The following is a 17,973-nucleotide window of genomic DNA, read 5'->3' as shown; positions in this document are numbered from 1 at the left end:
AAGAAAAAAAGAAATCACCAAATCAGCCTACTTAAGTTCAGGGGTGATTATTACCTGAAATTTGGCTATCAGGTGAATGATTCTTTGGTCATGATAATGTATAAAAAGAAATAATAATATTATTATTATAGTTAACACTTATGTAATTCCAGGTACTACACTAAGCTCTGTTCAATTATTACTTTATTTGATTTTTACAACAATCCCAATAAGTAGGTACTGTTATTATCCCCATTTTAGAAGTGAGGAAATTTAGGCAAATGGAGTCTAAGTTATTTGCTCAGATCACCCAGTTAATAAGTATATGAGTGTAGATTTTAAATCAGGTCTTTCTGTCTCCAGGTCTGGCACTCCATATCTATGCCATCTAGCTGTCCTAGATTAAAATACCAAGTATTCTTTATTCCTAGTATTCCTCCCCTCCCTTTCCCTTTTGACTACTTCCATACAGATAGTGGTATTGTTTTGGTAAAAAGGAAAGATTTTGGAGCATCTATGAACTTTAATTGAGCTACTTGAACTCTTCATGTAAGATCTTTGCCCAATCAAATTTGATACCCTATTGGAGGAAATAAATTATCCTTATTAACTTTTCTCACTGTAAATGTAACGTGAATACATAAGGCAGAAACTGAATGTATAGATAGTTCATAGTTTCTCTCAAGATAGATGAATAAAGAGATTATCAAAGTTAGTTTTTTTTTGATCACCCAAAGTCAACAACAATTATTTCATAGGATGCTTGGTCATCTTTCTTTGCAATGCCTATGATGAGCATAAACAAATCACCATGAAGATGTCTGTTAGGAGTGCAAAATAGAGAAAGATTATAAAGAATTTTAAATCAAAACTTCTTAAACTATGGGTCGTGACCCCATATAGGATTGAGTAACTGAAAGTGGGGATCATGAAAAATTTGGCAATAGTAAAAGGTTTATGGATGCAATGACCACAAATTAATACAAAATCAAACGTATAATGAATCCGAGGTGTTTCTGGCAGCGCTTGCCTGTGGTGCATTATGCGATTTCAGTACAGCCTTGGTTCTGAACATACAACACATGCACTTTGCACTGCACATGCCCAAATGCTGCCAGAAACAGCGTTTCTCGAGTAAAGGGATCACAAGTAGGAAAAGTTTAAAAAGCTGTGCTCTAAACCACCAAGACTCAGTGACTTCAATGTAAATGTCATGGGTCATTCCTGAATCTATCATATGTGGGCAGTCGGTCTAACAAGTTGGGGCAAAGAGTAAAAAATCTACCTAGAAACTGGAATTTACAGAGTCATGGGATGTGTGTTTTAAACTATCACTGAAAAGGAAGCCCCAATGTGGCTCACCCACTTTTCTTCAAGACCAACCCATTTAGACTTTGGGGATATTGATTGTTGGGATAAAAATGAGGAGACACAATATATAATTTCAATAGCTGTAGAACTGTCTAAGCAAGTTGTTAACTCTGAAATGTGAACTGATCAAAATAAAGTGATCTGTCAGTATTTATAGTTCTTAAATTAAAATAACATCATCACTTTATTGATGACTCATAGCCAAAAGTGGAGTTCCTTTCTCCATTGATTCTAGTGATTTTTGTTGGACATAGGGAGGAGAGAGGAAATAGCTATTATCACAGTCTCTCATTCAAAAATGTTTGAAAACTTTTGAGCTATCCTATGGCTTTTTGGCCAAACAAGTAATAACAACAAATGGACTTGAATATATTGATTAGATTATAGTTCCTGGGAGCCCAAGGTCATTGGTTTGATGCCTCATTATGTAGCTCCCTGCATACAATCTATGCTATTGTCATAGACATCAACCCCTCAAGGGCTTGCCATGTTCTGAAAGATGGAACTTCTTACAAGATGAAAATGGTGATAATGTGGATAGTGGCTGGGTACACTGTAAAACACTTTACAAATATAGGACATATAAACAAATAAAGTACAAGATAGCGGAGGAGAGAAGAATGTGGGAGAGAAGAGAAGAGGAATTGATGGAAAGATGACCAGAATAGAATAGAAGAAATACAGTTTGTTTTCTATAGAGAGCTAGAATTTTGAAGAATTTTGATAACAATGAACAAGCTGCTTAACAGATGGATTCAACCAATCAAAAATGGATTCAGAAATGGGTCCATTGTCAACCAAGTCTTACCATAGACCCAGATCTAGTTTAGACTAGTTGGAGTCAATGACCCGGCAAAGGCAAATAGGGAATCAGCATGCTTAATAGACTAATTATATATTAACCAACACATCCCATAGGAAGAATTTTCCACCATTTTTGAACATGGGATGCATGACAAGGAAGAGAGAATATATCTAGGATGACAAGAAGAAGGAGAAGAGGAAAACATTGTTAGCAGTGTATTGATCCATCAGGAATGACTGGGAGGGGACTGTGTGGTACATGGGAGGGGCCTGGTTAATAATTAATTAATTATGGTTAATTAAGTTAAAATAATTAGTTAAAGTTGATAATTTGGCTTCTGGTGGTAAGGATGCGGCTGCTTCCTGAAGGAATGGAATCAATGCTCCTTTACTCACTCTGTGTTGTTTTGGGGGGTCTTGCACCCTTGATCACTTTCACAAGGTGTGTTGCAGAAGATAAAGGGCCAATCTCTGGAGTTGTGAACGAATCCAACCATTCTGGAATGTAGTTTGGAACTATGCTCAAAAAGTTATCAAACCTTATACCTTTGATCCAGCATTTACTTGGGTTATATCCCAAAGAGATGATAAAGAAAGGAAAGGGACCGAGTGCACAATGTTTGGGAGCCCCTTTGTAGTGGCAGAAACTGGAAACGAATGGATGCCCATCAGTTGGAGAATGGCTGAATAAATTTGGTATATGAATAATGGAATATTACTGTTCTGTAAGAAATGACCAACAGGATAATTTCAGAAAGGCCTGGAGAGACTTACACGAACTGATGCTGAGTGAAATGAGCAGGACCAGGAGATATTATATACTTAACAAAATACTTATGTGCCAGTTCTGATGGACCAGGCCCTCAGCAACGAGATCAACCAAATCATTCAAAGGAGCAGTAATAACTGAACTGCATGCCCAGAAAAGAACTCTGGGAGATGACTAAAACCATTACATTGAATTCCCAATCCCTTATTTATGCACACCTGCATTTTTTGATTTCCTTCACAAGCAATTGTTTTTAAGTCTGATTCTTTTTGTACAGCAAAATAACGTTTGGTCAGGTATACTTTTGTGTATCTAATTTATATTTTAATATATTTAACATCTACTTCATCCTGCCATCTAGGGGGGGTGGGGGGTAAGAGGTGAAAATTGGAACAAGAGGTTTGGCAATTTTAATGCTGTAAAGTTACCCATGTATATATCCTGTAAATAAAAGGCTATTAAATTAAAAAAAATAAATAAATTAAAAAAAAAAGATAATTTGGCTTCTGGTGGTAAGGATGCGGCTGCTTCCTGAAGGAATGGAATCAATGCTCCTTTACTCACTCTGTGTTGTTTTTGGGGTCGCCCCGTCACTTTACAAGGTGTTTGCAGAAGATAAAGGCCAATCTCTGGTTGTGAAACGAACCAACCATTTGGAGAGTAGTTTGGAACTATGCTCAAAAAGTTATCAAACTGTGATACCCTTTGATCCAGCAGTGTTACAGGGATTATATCCCAAAGAGATGATAAAGAAGGGAAAGGGACCCTTATGTGCACGAATGTTTGTGGCAGCCCTCTTTGTAGTGGCAGAAATGGGAAACTGAATGGATGCCCATGTTGGAGAATTTTAAAAATTGTGGTATATGAATATTATGGAAATTACTGTTCTGTAAGAAATGACCAACAGGATGATTTCAAAAGGCCTGGGAGACTTAACAAACTGATGCTGGTGAAATGAGCAGGAAGGTCATTAAATTCAACAACAATACTATGATGACCAGTTCTGATGGACCTGGCCATCCTCAGCAATGAGATCAACCAAATCATTTCCAATGGGCAGTAATGAACTGAACAGCACGAGAGAAAGAACTCTGGGTGATGACTAAAAACCATTGAATTCCCAATCCCTATATTTATGCCCACCTGCATTTTTGATTTCCTTCACAAGCTAATTGTACAATATTTCAGAGTCTGATTCTTTTTGTACAGCAAAATAACGGTTTGGTCATGTTAAAAAAAGGGCCAATCTCAAGGTGAAAAATGAACAGGATTCAATTACAACTATTGATGCATACCAGCTTTGTGATCCTATACCAGTCACTAATTTCTCAGTGTCTTGGGCAGCTCTTTAAGATGGTAAATTGTAGAACAGCTTCAAATCTGCATTGGTAAGGAGAATTAGAAGGGAGTAAGAGAATTTCCTAAATGTGCTCCAGCTTGCTCTCTTCTGGTTGTCTCCCAATTTGTTGTCATTCTTAAGTGTTATTAACTAATTCATTAGGTTGTCCATCTGACTGCACATGGTGATCTGAATTTTTCATCACTTGAGTTTTCCTGAAGGAATTGTTAAGTTGATTTTATTTCCATTGACATAAATTTCATCATGAAATTCCTATAGTGTTTCAGAGATCAATGTAATCAGTAGAATGCAATCTATAAATAGTTATAGCTGAAAGACTTCATCAGCTTTATCAAGACTCATCTATGAAATTGTAAGTTTGAATTAGGTAGGTGGACAGATGGGTGGATGGACAGACAGATAGATGGATACACACAGAAACATACATTCATACATGTATGCATGTCTACATACAGATACTTAAATACACATATGTGTATATATTATATATACATATATAATGTAGTGGCTATATTTTATTCAAAAAGTGGTCCATTGTATTCATCAATATGGTAGAGTGCAAAAGGTTCTGGATTTAGAGTCAAAGAATCTGTATTCAAATGACAAATGTCATTTGTTTCTCTTTTGAGCTCAGGTCAGTTGTTTAACCATTCTAGGCTTTAGTTCATCATTATATACAATAAGGGAATTTGGTTAGATGACTTCTAAGATCCCTTCCAGATCTAAAATTCAAACACTATGAAGCCTTTGCTCACAGATCTTCTGCATACAAAATCTATTAACTAATTTCAGGATTTGGGAAGGAAAAATAAAAGTTTTGTCAATGTCACTTTTAATGCATGATACTTTATATGGGAGAAATGGCACTGGTAGGAATTAAAGCAAAAACAAAACTCTGAGAAACTGAAAATTTAAAATAGGCAATAACCATCTTAAATTAACTTTTAATGGGGCTCCTCATGCCTCTAAAGAAGGTGACACCTGTTTTGAAGAAGCACTCTTTATATCCACAGAAGAAAACAGCAGGGCCCTTCCCTGGCTTGCTTTAAGCTACTCCCCTTGTTCTAAGTATAACACTTTTTTTTGCAGCTTAAACCTTTAATTAACCAGAGATGCCATCAAGAAAAGTTTGCCAAGGAGGAGGATGCCTGGTTTAATTAAAAAGATCTTTAATAGTTATTACAGAAATCAATTTAGAATTCAGGCCTGAAAGCAGTGAAGGGGGGAAAAATCACCCACAGGAACTTTCCCATTTCCCTGGGTAATGATTTTAGTCCTATTAGCCCCTGAAAGAACTAAAGATCTTTCAAAATCTTGTGTACTTGTATGGGAAATGGAAACTGAAAGCTGTCACTCATTGCTTCTGAATCTTAATCTCACACCAGGCTTTGCAGGTCTTGCCTATAAAATGAGAGGGCTAACCTCCTAGAATGGAGTTGCACTGACATTAGAAAGAAATAGGAAACCTTTATAAATTGAAAGTCTCCCAACTCATAAGTATAAGCCATTTTTTCCAAAGAGATGCATTATTTCTCCTTGGGGATTTGTGCTTGGACTGTTCATCAGGCTTCTTCCCATTACTGTTAAAAACCACCTTCTTCAGAATAGGCCGGAGAATGAGATTTGGCTCTTCTGAACACAAGAGAAATGCTACTTTTGCTGGTCTTCAGAAAAAAAAGGGTGCCACAAAAGGAGAAATAGAGATGACCAAAATAAAGGTTTGAGAGTGGGGTAAAAAATCATAATGGAAAAGGATTTTGTACATAAAAATAAAATAATTTCTGCCCATAGTGGAATAGCATTTACATCATCCAGTGATTCAGCACAGTGCATTTCAAATTCTACAAATACTTTTCAAATAATCTATTTAATTAATATTTGCCTTGTACTTTGGAAAAGAAAAAAAAGTGAGAGAGGCAAGGGGTTATTGACCAGATGTTCCTTTTGTAAGTCTAACCATTTCATATTTAGGCATCTTCTTTACCTGCCATAATCATATTCAGAGATGTACAGTAGCTGAATGGATAGGAAGGAAGACCTGAATTCAAGCATATGCAACATGTGTGAACCAGTGCAAGCCACTTAATTTGTTAGATTTCTGATCATTCCATCTATTAAAGGTGAACTGATCATCAGCATTGAGTGGGGATAGTTTCCATATGCCTATGGAATCATAAGTATGGAGCTCTATCTACCCCCCAAAATGCTTTCCCAGAGAGAGAGAGAAGGGAAAGAAATAAGCATTTATTTAAAACCTACTATGTTCCAGGTTGGACGTTGCTGGCTAGAACACTGGGTTTGGAGTCAGGAAGATCTGAGTTCAAATGCAACCTCAAATATCTACTAACTATGTGACTCTGGGCAAGCTAACCTCTGTTTGCTTTAATCAACTGAAGAAGGAAATGACAAACCACTCTAGTACATTTAGTAATATAGTACATAGCCAGCATTGGAATAATATGGTCCAAAGGATGCTGAAGAATTGGAGATCACTGAACAACTGAACAATAACAACAAGGAGCCAGACATTGTGCTAAACGCTTTACAGATATGTCCTTGACCCCTACAATAACCTTCAGATGTATGTGCTATTATTATACTCATTTTGCATTGGGGGAAACTGAGGAAGAGATTCAGTGACTTGCTAGGATCATATAACTAGTAAATGTCTAAGGTTGGAACCCACCACTCCAGCTACTGTGCTACTAACAGAAAAAAAATGCAAGATTAATCTGCATATTTGGAAATTAAATCACTATATTGCTTATTCAGTCAATAGATAGTGAGTTCACGTTGTGTGTAAGGCACCATGCTAGTTGCTATGATATAACAAAGAAGATTAAAGCATCTCTGAGGTCATCATGGTGCTTACCATCTAGGAGGGGTGATAGGACGTGGGTGAATATACCTGATATATGATGCTACATGAAGTGAGTAGAACCAAGAGATTGCTGTACACAGCAAGATTACACGGTGACCAACTGTTATGGGTGTGGCTTTTTTCAACAACAAGGTGATGGAGGCCAGTGATCTTGTGATCTTGTGATGGAGAACCATCTGCACCCCCAGCAAGAGGACCAAGGGGCCTGAATGTGGATCACATCACAGTATTTTCACCTTTTCTGGTGTTGTTTGCTTGCATTTTGTTTTCTAATTTTTTTTTCCTTTTGAATCTGATTTTTCTTGCGCATCAAAATAATTGTGGAAGTATGTATAGAAGAATTGCACATATTTAACATATATTGGATTATTTGCTGTCTACAGAAAGGGATGGGGGGAAGAGAGAAAGAAAAACTTGGAACACAAAGTTTTGCAAGGGTGAATATTAAAAATTATTTATGCATATATTTCAAAAATAAAAAGCTTTAATAAAAATATATATGATAGACTGAAATTACAAAGTTCTATCTTATTTCAGAGAAGTTGAAAATTACTTAAGAGTTGAGAAACATCAGGAAAGACTTAATGGAGGCAGCAATGTGCTATAATAGAATGGTCAGTGACACCAAGTTCAAATCCTACTGCCAAAATTTATGACCTCTGTGTCTCTAGGGACTTCAACACTTAGCCTTGGCAGATTCATCTGGAAAAAAGAGGGGTGGACAAGTGGCTTCTGAGGTCCTTTCCAAGTCTCTGTATAGGCCCCTAGAATTCATATGAGCTAGATGGTCAGAGATAGGTAAGAATTAGACAAGTACAAGAGAAGTATGGTTAAGGGAGAGAAGTATGGTTAAGTTTTTGATGCCAGATTTGAAGTCAGTTCCTCCTGATTTTTTATTTATTTGTTTTATTTATGTGTTTTATTAATTTTTAAAAGACCTACTATATCATAAAGCACATAGTAGCTTCCCAAGAAATATTCAATGAATTGAGGTGACTCCAAGGATCCAGTTCTGGATTCCACATTCTAATGAGAAAGTTGATAGTTGGAGAATTATGAGCATATACCCAGAGCTGAAGGGACTTCTGGAGCCATCTACTCAATCTTCCTCATTTATCAGATAAGAAAATTATGCTAAAGAGAAGACAAATGTACACAAAGTCACCCAGGTAGTAGAGTTTAAAGGTGGCAGAATTTAAACTGAGGTCACCTGAACTGCAAAGCAAAAGTTTTTTTCAACTGTATCATGCTTCATGCCTAGATAATAACTTAGTCATCTTTGTAAACATAGCTTTGGAAATTGCCCTTCCCTAACTCATTTCCAATAAGAAATTATACTGTGCAAGTAGAAAATACTTTTTTTTCCCCTTTGACTACAGCATCATCACTAGGGCTGCATATGGGTTTTTCCTATCATTTTCTGGTCATTCCTTGCCCCAACTGTGATTTTCTTGGCGGAGATACTGGGATAGTTTGCCATTTTCTTCTCTAGCACATTTTACAGATGAGGAAACTGAGGCAAACAGAATTAAGTGACTTCACCCAAGGTCACACAGTTAGTAAGTGTATGACATCAGATTTGAACACATATTGTCCTGATTCCAGGAGCAGCATTCTAAACACTGTGTCACCAAGTTGCATGTGAATAAGGGGAAATTTTAATGTTATTTATGAAAATGCCTTAACCTTTCTTCCCCCTATTAAAACTTTATCTTTAAAAAGGATACAGTAGATACACCTCTCAGATTGGCTAAAATGGCAGGAAAAGATGTGGGAAAACTGAGTCATTGATTCATTGTTGGCGGAGTTGTGAACTGATTCAACCATTCTGGAGAGCAATATGGAACCATGTCCAAAGGGCATTCAAACTGTTCATACTCTTTGATCCAGCGGTGTCTTTATTGGTCTGTACCCCAAAAAGATAACAAAAAAGGGAAAAGGATCCACATGTGCAAAAATGTTTGCAGCAGCCATTTTTGTTGTGGCAAGAAATTGGAAACTAAGTGGATGACCATCAGCTTGGGAATGGCTGAGTAAGTTATGGTATATGAAAGTTATAGAATATTATTGTTCTATAAGAAACAATCAGCAGGATGGTTTTAGAAAGGCCTGGTGAGACTTATGTAAGTGAAGTGAGAAGAACCATTGTACAACAAGATTATGCAATGATCAATTTTGCTGAATGTGGCTTTTTTCAACAATGAGATGATTCAGGCCCATTCCCATGTACTTGTGATGGAGAAAGTCATCTTCACCCAAAAAAAGGACTATTGGGACTTTTTGTGGATCACTGCGTAGTACCTTTTTTTGCTGTTGTTTGCTTGATTTTTTTCTTTCTTATTTTTTCCCTTTTGATCTGATTTTTCTTGTGCAGCATGATAAATGTGGAAATATATATAGAAGAAATACATGCTTAAAATATATTGGATTGCTTTCTGTCTAGGGGAGAGGGATGGGGGAAGGGACGGAGAAAAACTTGGAACATAGGGTTTTGCAAAGGTGAATGTTAAACACTATCTTTGAATATATTTTGAAAATTAAAAGCCATTACTAAAAATAAAAAAAAACAACAATAAAAAGTTTACAGGAGGAAAACTGGTTCTGATGTGGGTTTGACACACTACATAATAAGTACTAAGGAAAGATCAGAATCATAGCAAAGGTCCATAGACAAGACCGTAAGGGACCTCACAGGTCATTCAAGGAAATCCCCTCATTTTACACCAGAGGAAGCTGAGATCAAAAAAGGTTAAGAGCCTCGTTGAAGGGGACACAGGTCACAAAGCATCAAGGATAAGATTTGATTCCACCTTCTCTCCCTCCTAAGACCCATATTTCTACTGAATCATAGTGTCTCTAGGTGCTATGCTAATATATTATTTAAAACGCTGGGATCCAGTCAGAGCAAGCCACCTATGACAGCGGCCCAAATCCTCTTCTGCTGAAACTATCATGGAACAAAGAAAGGAAGCCTTTGAGTCTCGCTGTTACCCCTCTGACTTCAAGAAAGTCCTGTCTGCGGCTGGCTGGCCAGCCAGCGGTGGTTTATCTCTGGGCCTTTACTCTGTACTACTCTGCTGCCATCACTGATGGCTTCTCCTTTAAGCCTACAAGTGGGGAGAGGGACGGTATGGAGAGGAGGAAGGAACGTCGACTTTTTATACCACAGTTAATAAAATTTCATTATTTTGGCACAAAGGCCACTTCTCTATTTGTGGCAGACCCAATAAGTACAGATAGAAGGACACACACACACAGAGGCACACACACACATACTGCCCGGAGTCATGCAGTGGTCAAAGAAAAGAAAAACACAGGGAAATCTGGTTAGAAAGGAACAAAAGCTAAAGGCCCTGCAGGAAACTGTAAATGAGCATGAGTAACAAGGGCACAACTCAAAGAAAAATTTTTAAAAGCGTGGTGTCGAAAATTCACTATCTGACATATGTATCGGACTTCCCAGCTTTCTGACAGCCTCAGCACACATTCACTCCATATGTTGCTTTACACAGCTTTCACTGGCTTTAATGGACGCAATTCTATAGTTTTATACTAACATGAATGAGTCACATCTGCTCCAATCCCCAATGTGCTCCTAAATGTCTCCGACTGCTCGGAGAGAGCAACTCGCTTAGAGCTTGCCAATGAGAGGCTTGGAAAGTTCCAAGCCAGGGAGAGGGTAACAAGGCGGAGGGCTGGTGTGAGGGTGCCTGCCCCGGACGGTCTTTCCACAGTTACTCACCCGCTCCAGCTTCCATCTAACTGAATCACTCCCTGGAAGCTGCTCCAGTCCAAACTGGCCTGGATGAACAGATTTAACTCTGATCATCCCAGTGATGGCTTGTACTCTTCAAGGAACAACTGGGATCTGTCGAAGGTCCTAAGCATCTGACTAAGATGTTTAGGCTAAATCCTGAGAGGGGGAGAGGGTACCCACCAGGCTGTTTACCAACCTGGCCTGTGATTCTGAAGCCTTTCTCCCTTCTCCACTTCCTATACTTTGTTCCCATTCTAATGCAAGATCATAATATGTTAGAACTAGAGATGGCAAGGATCTTAGAGGTTAATTTTGTCCCATCCCTTAATGTTAAAGATGAGAAAACTGAAGTCTGAGAAGTCTTGCCCAGGTGCACACAGGTAAGTATCAGAGAGATAGGGCAGCTAGGTGGCGCCATAGTGCACCGAGTACCAGACTTGAAACCCAACCTCAGACACTTACAAGTCCCTGTTTACCTCAGTTTCCCCATCTGGAAAACGAGCTAGAGAAGGCACTCCAGTACCTTTGCCAAGAATACTCCAAATGGTGTCACAAAGAATTGGATGTGACTGAAAAACAACTAAGCAAACCTCTGAGAGGTATGGTGCTACTGTGGAGAGGTCGATAGCTTTGTGTGTTATAGGATCTGGCTTAAAAAAATCCACTTCCAGTTTCTATCGGATGGTCCTGGGCAAAGCACTTTGCTTCCCTTGACCTCAGTTTCCTCATCTGCAACCCGTCATGGGATCTCTTTCAGCTCTGACTCCAGAACCGGTGTTCCCAACACTATCCCAGAAGCTGCTAGATTGATACAATTACATAAAAATCCATTTTGCAAGATGTGGTGATTATACTCGAGTGTCACTACTTTCCTTTGGGGGTTTCAGGCAGCTAAAGAAATCTCTGCTTTGGCGAAGGACAGAGTGAATCAGATCAGAAGCCAGGCCCCCCGAAGATGGAGCCCTTGCTCCATCCCTCCCCTCGGCTTGTCTTCTCCCTGATCCACCCCTCTCCCCACGGTGGTTTGCTTCTCCCAGCTGTCAACCAGCCAGAATGACACATCCCAACCACCTCAATATGCAGTCTTGTGAGTTGTACCATCTAAAAAAGCTTGTTGGTGGTGTTGTATAACTGTCTGCCATCTGTTAGCAAGAAGGCTCATCATAAAACATTGTGCAGCTGACTGTGTTACACTGCCACTCTGCAGCTCTAAGGGTTGACTGCATTTCAGTCAGATGGTCCCCAGGGGTGAGGGTGGTAGAGGGGGTATTGTATTTGGTCTATCAAACTATAAAGTACTTGGCAGTACAGAGGAGGAATGGGGCCACCTGAATGGGGGATACCACTGAGAGAACACAGAGAAAAACCCATTAATAAAGGCAAATACTTCTCCTTCCTTCCTTTGTGGCTTAGCCCTTCTCCTGGACTGTGATGAATATGGGACAGACCTGATCTAAGATCCTTTTTATTGGGGGGGGGGAATGGCATTCAGGTTAAATGTCTTACCCCAAGGTCATACAACTAGTAAATATCTAAAGTGGGATTTAAACTCATTTCCACTTTCACTCCTAACTGACCCTGTATTTTTCTCATAATCTTCTGGACAAATCAGAAGCAATGAAGGTTGCTCTTGATGGATTCAGTCAAGAACTGGGTTTTATCTATGTGATGTTGGACAGCCTGGGCTTGGACGAGATTGCCTCTAAAATTCCTTCTAGTTAAAACTATGACTTTATGGTCTTTGAATAGGGTGACTGACTGCAGGTTCTCTAAACTACTCCCAGCTTCTTGGACTCCTGGTTCAAACCATCTTTGGCTATTAGACAAGGAAGATTTTTATTTAGAGCTTCCAGTCTAGCAACTTGCTCTAAGATTGGAACAGAGCTGGAGGCTTTAAAATCCCAAGGCCCAGAGAGTTTACGTTATTGCTTAAGGTCACACAGCTCTTCAATAGCAATACTGGGACAGGAGCCTAGGATTCCTGGCACTAGGTCCAAAGCTTCCCTCATTATGCCAAGGTGCTTCACATACTAGATGTTTAACCTTTCAGGTGCATGAGAGCCTGAGGCAAAAGAAAAATTGCTTTTCTGTGCCTTTGGAAGGCCATTCTTTCCAATCAGGTCCAAGGTCTTTGTCAGCTTTGTCCCCAAATAAGGCAGTTGGTGGTGCATCAGATAGAGCATTGAACTTGGAGCTAGCAAGACTTAAGTTCAAATGTAGCCTCAGGCACTTAACTAGTCATGTGACATTGGGCAAGTCACCTAGCCTCACTTTCCTTAATTATAAAATAGGGATAATAATAGAGCCTACTTCTCAAGGTTGCTATGAGGATCAAATGAGATAATAATTGCAAAAAGTTCTTAGCAGTCTTTGGCACATTGTAGATGCTATTTAATTCCCTATTTCCTTTTTCCCCAAATGCCTTAAGAACAATTTAACCTAAGAGGTTTGAGAGAGCGGCATAAAATAATATAATCTGGTTTAAAATTGGGGAATTTTGCTATTACTTTCACAGAAATCATTTGAATGGAAAGGATAATCAGACCCCTTTGCAGATCAGAGTCAACCAATCCACAAGTATTTTTAAGCACTTATATTTACCAAGCACTGTGCTAATATAGAGGGGATATAGAGAATAATATATAGATATAGATATAGATATAGATAGATAGATAGAGAGATAGATATAGAGAAAAGAAAAAAAAATCCAAAACAGTGTCTTATCTCAAAGAAATTATTCTTCTCATGGAAGAGATATTAAATAGAAATAGTCACATATAAGATACATACAAAGTAAATGGAAGGTAACTTGGTGGGGGGGGGTGGAACACAATAGTTCTGCTTGGGAAACAGAATTGACCAGGAAGGGCCTCCTGTCAAAGGCAGCATTTGAGCTCTCTTTTTTAAGACTAGATCTTCCCCTTTTTTCCCATACTGGAAATACAGTGGCTATTCCTGAGCCTGATATTACGACTGATATTTTGAAGAGGATTGACCTGATCTGTTTTTTTCACCTTCCCTCAAGGAGAAGGAGGAAGGGATTTCACTTTAGGGATACCATCCATGTTTCTGGAGTCAAAGTTGGCTCATGTTAGATGTGTCTGGGACCCCACCTGGGGAGCTCCTAGGGTAGATAGGAACTAGAACTATCTCTGGGGAGAGGGAGGCTCGCTCTCCTTCCTGATTCAAGTGAGATTTTTTTTCTTCAGTTTTTTCATACTTAGGCAGGTTTTTTGTTTCTTTTTCTAGTTGTGTCTGATGCCCTTTGGAGATTTTCTTGGCAAGATACTGGAGTGCTTTGTTATATCATCCTCCAATTCATTTTATAGTTGATGAAACTGAGGAAACAGGGTTAAGTGACTTGTCCAGGGCAGATTTGAACTCAGATCTTCCTGATTTTAGGTCCAGAACACCATCCACTGTGCTACATAGCTGCCCTATTAATGCAGAACTCAGTGTTTAAGCAAATCAGAAGTCTAGAGGTCAAGAGATCTACTAGCCTCAGTCTCCCTGGTTGCTGAATTTATAGACTACCCCACCAAATTTTGAACTGAGTCTATGGAAATCAGGGAAGCTGAGGGGCAGAGGTAAAGGGAGAGTACATCCCAAAATGTAGAGGATAGAGCAAATGTAGATATAAGATATGAGAAAGAATAAATAGAATGCTATTGCTGGACCACAAAGTATATAGAGAAGTGAAGTATAAAGATTAGAAAGGAAGGACAGACAAGGTATGTCCAACAGAGGAATGGTCACATAACCCAGGAAGTTCTAGATAAGGGAAGTTTTTGAATGGAAGTGGTGGTCCTGTTGGTGGTGACACAATCAAACTCCTGCCCTTTAGGAAAATCATTTTGGTGATTATGAGAAGGATGGTTTGGAGAGAGGATAAACTTGAAGCAGGGAGGCCAATTAGAAGGCTATTAAAATGGTGATAGATAATGAATCTGTATTAGGGTGGGTAGAGTTGTTATGAAGACAGAAAACTGGTTGGATACTCGAGGTAAATTGGAGGTGGGGGGAGTCCAGGATGACCCAGAGGTTGTGATTCTGGGTGACAGTGTTGTGACCCAGACAGGAAGAGGGAAGTTCAGAAGATAGTTTTTTGGGAAAAGTTAAGAAGTTATGTTTTGGATATGTGGAATTTAAGATGCCTCTGGACCAACCAGATTGAAATGTCCAAGAGTAAGTAGGTGATATTGGACTGGAACTCAGGAGAGAGACTAGAGCTAGAAATAGAAAATCAACATAGTGAGGATAATTAAGCTTATGAGGACTGACTAAATCATCCAGTGAAACAATAGAGAAAAGAGATGAGGACTTCCCTTTAAATGTGGGAAGGATATCTAATGGATTCAAGGACCTTAGTTTAACTTTATGCAAATCATTATCTCTCAGACTCAGTTTCACCTGCAATTAAGTGGGGATATAATAGTGTCTACGACACAATTGTAAGGTGGATCAAAAAGATAATACGTGTAAAGTGCTTTGCAAATGTAAAAGAACTACATAAATGTTAATTATTGTTGTTTTTATCATTACAAGAAACCACCAGCCATTTAAGAAAACTAAGTGAGAGCAGTATCGGAAAGTCCCGGAGAGAAGAGGGAAGTTAACAGTGAAAAAGCTGCTGAAAGGTCAAGGAGGATGAGGATTAAGAAAAGGTCATTAGACTAGGCAATTAAGAGAGCATCTTCTATCTGTTTCCTATCCCACATGGAAACGGAAGTGGGATGAGCCCCGCTAATGATTTTCTGGCGGAGAGCTGTTGGACGGCTGGACACATTTCTTTGCCCCAGGGCCACATTCTATGAACTCGAAGAAAAGTCAGCAGGTGGAGCTGGATTGCTGTGCCTGAGACCCCGGTCTTGGAAAAAAAGGAAGAGAAATCCTAAAACGTGAAGCGACCCTTGTGGGGAAGGAACTTGAGCGATACAATGTTTCAGGGTGGTGGTGGTGGTTGTTAATTACACAAACCCCAGCTCCTGTGTAGAAAGGTTTTATTGCACCTGCGGACAGGAAGGGGGAACGGTTGCGTGTCTGAGAAAGGACCCAGGAAGAGGCGCGGATCTCACTTCCAGGGGGCCTCCAAAGTTGGCCCCCGAGCTCCGGGATTCAGGCGCGTGCTGGAAGTGCCCCGGGGCACCACCAGGGGCGCTTCTCCCGGGAAGCCGAAGCCTCCTCCCCGAGCGTCTCTCCCTTCTGACCCGAGTGGGTTTTTCCAACGGGCGGATGCAGCAGGGGCTGGTGGGCGCTAGGGGGTGCTCCACGCCCCCACTCTACCCCCAACTCTCACCAAAAATAAGACTTAACTGGGAGGACTCTCGTCTGGCCGGGCTGGGGGGCGGGGGGGGGGGGGGGATGGCAGTAGTGACAATTAAAACAGCGCAGTCCAAAACCGGTCCGGCGGGCGGCGGTAGCGCCCCCGCTCCCTGCGTCCCTCCCTCTCTCCCTGGGGGTCACTCTGTCCCTCCCTCCTCCCCTCCCTCCTCCCCCCTCCTCCTCCTGGGGAGTCAGGCTCTGGCTGCGATCGCTCCCTCTCTGCAGCTCGCGTCAGTTTCCCTCTCCCGCGGCAGGAGCAGCGGCGGCGGCGGCGGCAGCTGAGCAGGCAGAGGCGGCGGGAGCGGCGTCTCCAGCAGCTGCGGCCCCAGCTCCCGGGGCTCTTCGCTTCCCAGCGCGCAGCCCTCCCGCCCCGGCCCCCGGCGCGTGTCCTGGAGCGCCCCGGGCAGAGAGCCGCACCTCAGAGCGCCGGACGCCTCCTGGCCGAAGCCGCTCCCCCCGGCCGCCCGGGGGCACCCTCCGGCGGGGAAGCTGGGCGGCATCATGAGGAGGCTCAACCGCCGCCTGGCGCTCACTCTCTTCGGGGTGCTCTGGATCGCGGCGCTGCTGCTGCTATGGGGAGTGCAGAGGAAGTTGGAAGTAGCCCCCGGCCCCGAGGGGCAGACCCCCGAGGTGAGCAGCCGCGGGGGTCGGGTCGGGAGCGGCCGCGGGCGCGGGCGCCAGTGGCGGGGGCTTGCCATGCGGGCTGGGGGGGCCGAGCTGCTCGGCAAAGTTGCGGACGCGGCTGCAACTGTTAAAGGCTCCGGATTTTAAATAGCCCAAAGGAATCTGCTAACGTGTGTGTGTGTGTGTGTGTGTGTGGGATGTGCACGCGAGCGTCGAGCAAAGTGTGGTCCCAACTTCTGCAGCCGCGCCTCCCCCCGCCCTGCCGGGCCTGACCCGGCCCGGGGCGTCGAGAAAGAAGGGCGCGAGGGCCGCCCGGGAAAGCCGGCCCGGGACGGGCGGGGCGCGGCCCCGTCCTGACTAACTGGGCCGCCTAACCTCAGCTTCAGTCCTCGCCGCCGGTTAAACTGCCCCGGGGAGGAGGCTTCAGGAGGCTCTCCCCGAATCCGAGCCTGGAAGATGACCGGATCGGGGGCTGAGCGCGGCAGGCGGCGGAACCCCTGCCGTGATTGCTGCTCTGGTCTCCTTTTCCTCTGCTTTGTCACTCCCTCTCTAAAATCTGCTTCAGGACCCCTGCAGCTGCTAGACTCGGGAGTGGAAGATGCGAGCCTGCTCCGTACTCTACAAAACAGCAACTGCGAAAAGAGATTGGCTCGTCTAGTCAGCGAGTGGGGCAAATCTCAGCGCAGGTGGCTTTTCCGCCTGAAGTCAGGGACCCAAGGGTCACCTGGCAGGAACTAGGTGCTAGGTTCTCCCCCTCCCCGCACTCCCCTCCAGGCTACCGAATCACAGTCCTGCTTCCTCCCAGGCACTTGGCCGTTTCTCAGAAGGGGCTGCAGGGTAAGCAGGATTTCCTTTGGGCAGGGAATGTTCGGGCCAGCCGGCACCTCATTTTAAACTACCTGCTTTGGGGAGATAATAACCAAACGTGTGTGTGTGTGTGTGCGTGTGTGTGTGTGCGTGTGTGTGTGTGTACACACAACAGTCTCATTCATGGAACTTTCAATCTAATAAGGCAGGCAGGAGAAACACATGGAGAAAGGATCTGAGCCTAGAGAGTTGACTGCTACCTCTCGAATCCAAAATTCAACCCCAGCTCCATCCCCCTC

General features: G+C 42.0%; 2 protein-coding genes across 2 annotated transcripts in view; both read left to right on the top strand.

The window, feature by feature from the left end:
- CAPN14 (calpain 14) overlaps positions 1 to 16,179 on the top strand; it is a 134,692-nt gene extending 118,513 nt beyond the window's left edge. Inside the window, exons 21-22 of the mRNA XM_031949260.1 lie at positions 10,064 to 10,292; positions 15,941 to 16,179. Coding sequence (XP_031805120.1) covers positions 10,064 to 10,292; positions 15,941 to 16,179 — 468 coding nt within the window. The remainder of the gene's footprint in view (positions 1 to 10,063; positions 10,293 to 15,940) is intronic.
- Positions 16,180 to 16,396: 217 nt separating this feature from the next.
- Positions 16,397 to 17,973, top strand: part of GALNT14 (polypeptide N-acetylgalactosaminyltransferase 14) — a 313,597-nt gene continuing 312,020 nt past the window's right edge. The window contains exon 1 of the mRNA XM_031951227.1: positions 16,397 to 16,873. Coding sequence (XP_031807087.1) covers positions 16,745 to 16,873 — 129 coding nt within the window. The 5' untranslated portion in view covers positions 16,397 to 16,744. The remainder of the gene's footprint in view (positions 16,874 to 17,973) is intronic.

Source organism: Sarcophilus harrisii, chromosome 2, assembly GCF_902635505.1.
Source record: "Sarcophilus harrisii chromosome 2, mSarHar1.11, whole genome shotgun sequence".
Lineage (NCBI taxonomy): Eukaryota > Metazoa > Chordata > Mammalia > Dasyuromorphia > Dasyuridae > Sarcophilus > Sarcophilus harrisii.
This window is presented reverse-complemented; position numbering and strand designations above follow the sequence as displayed.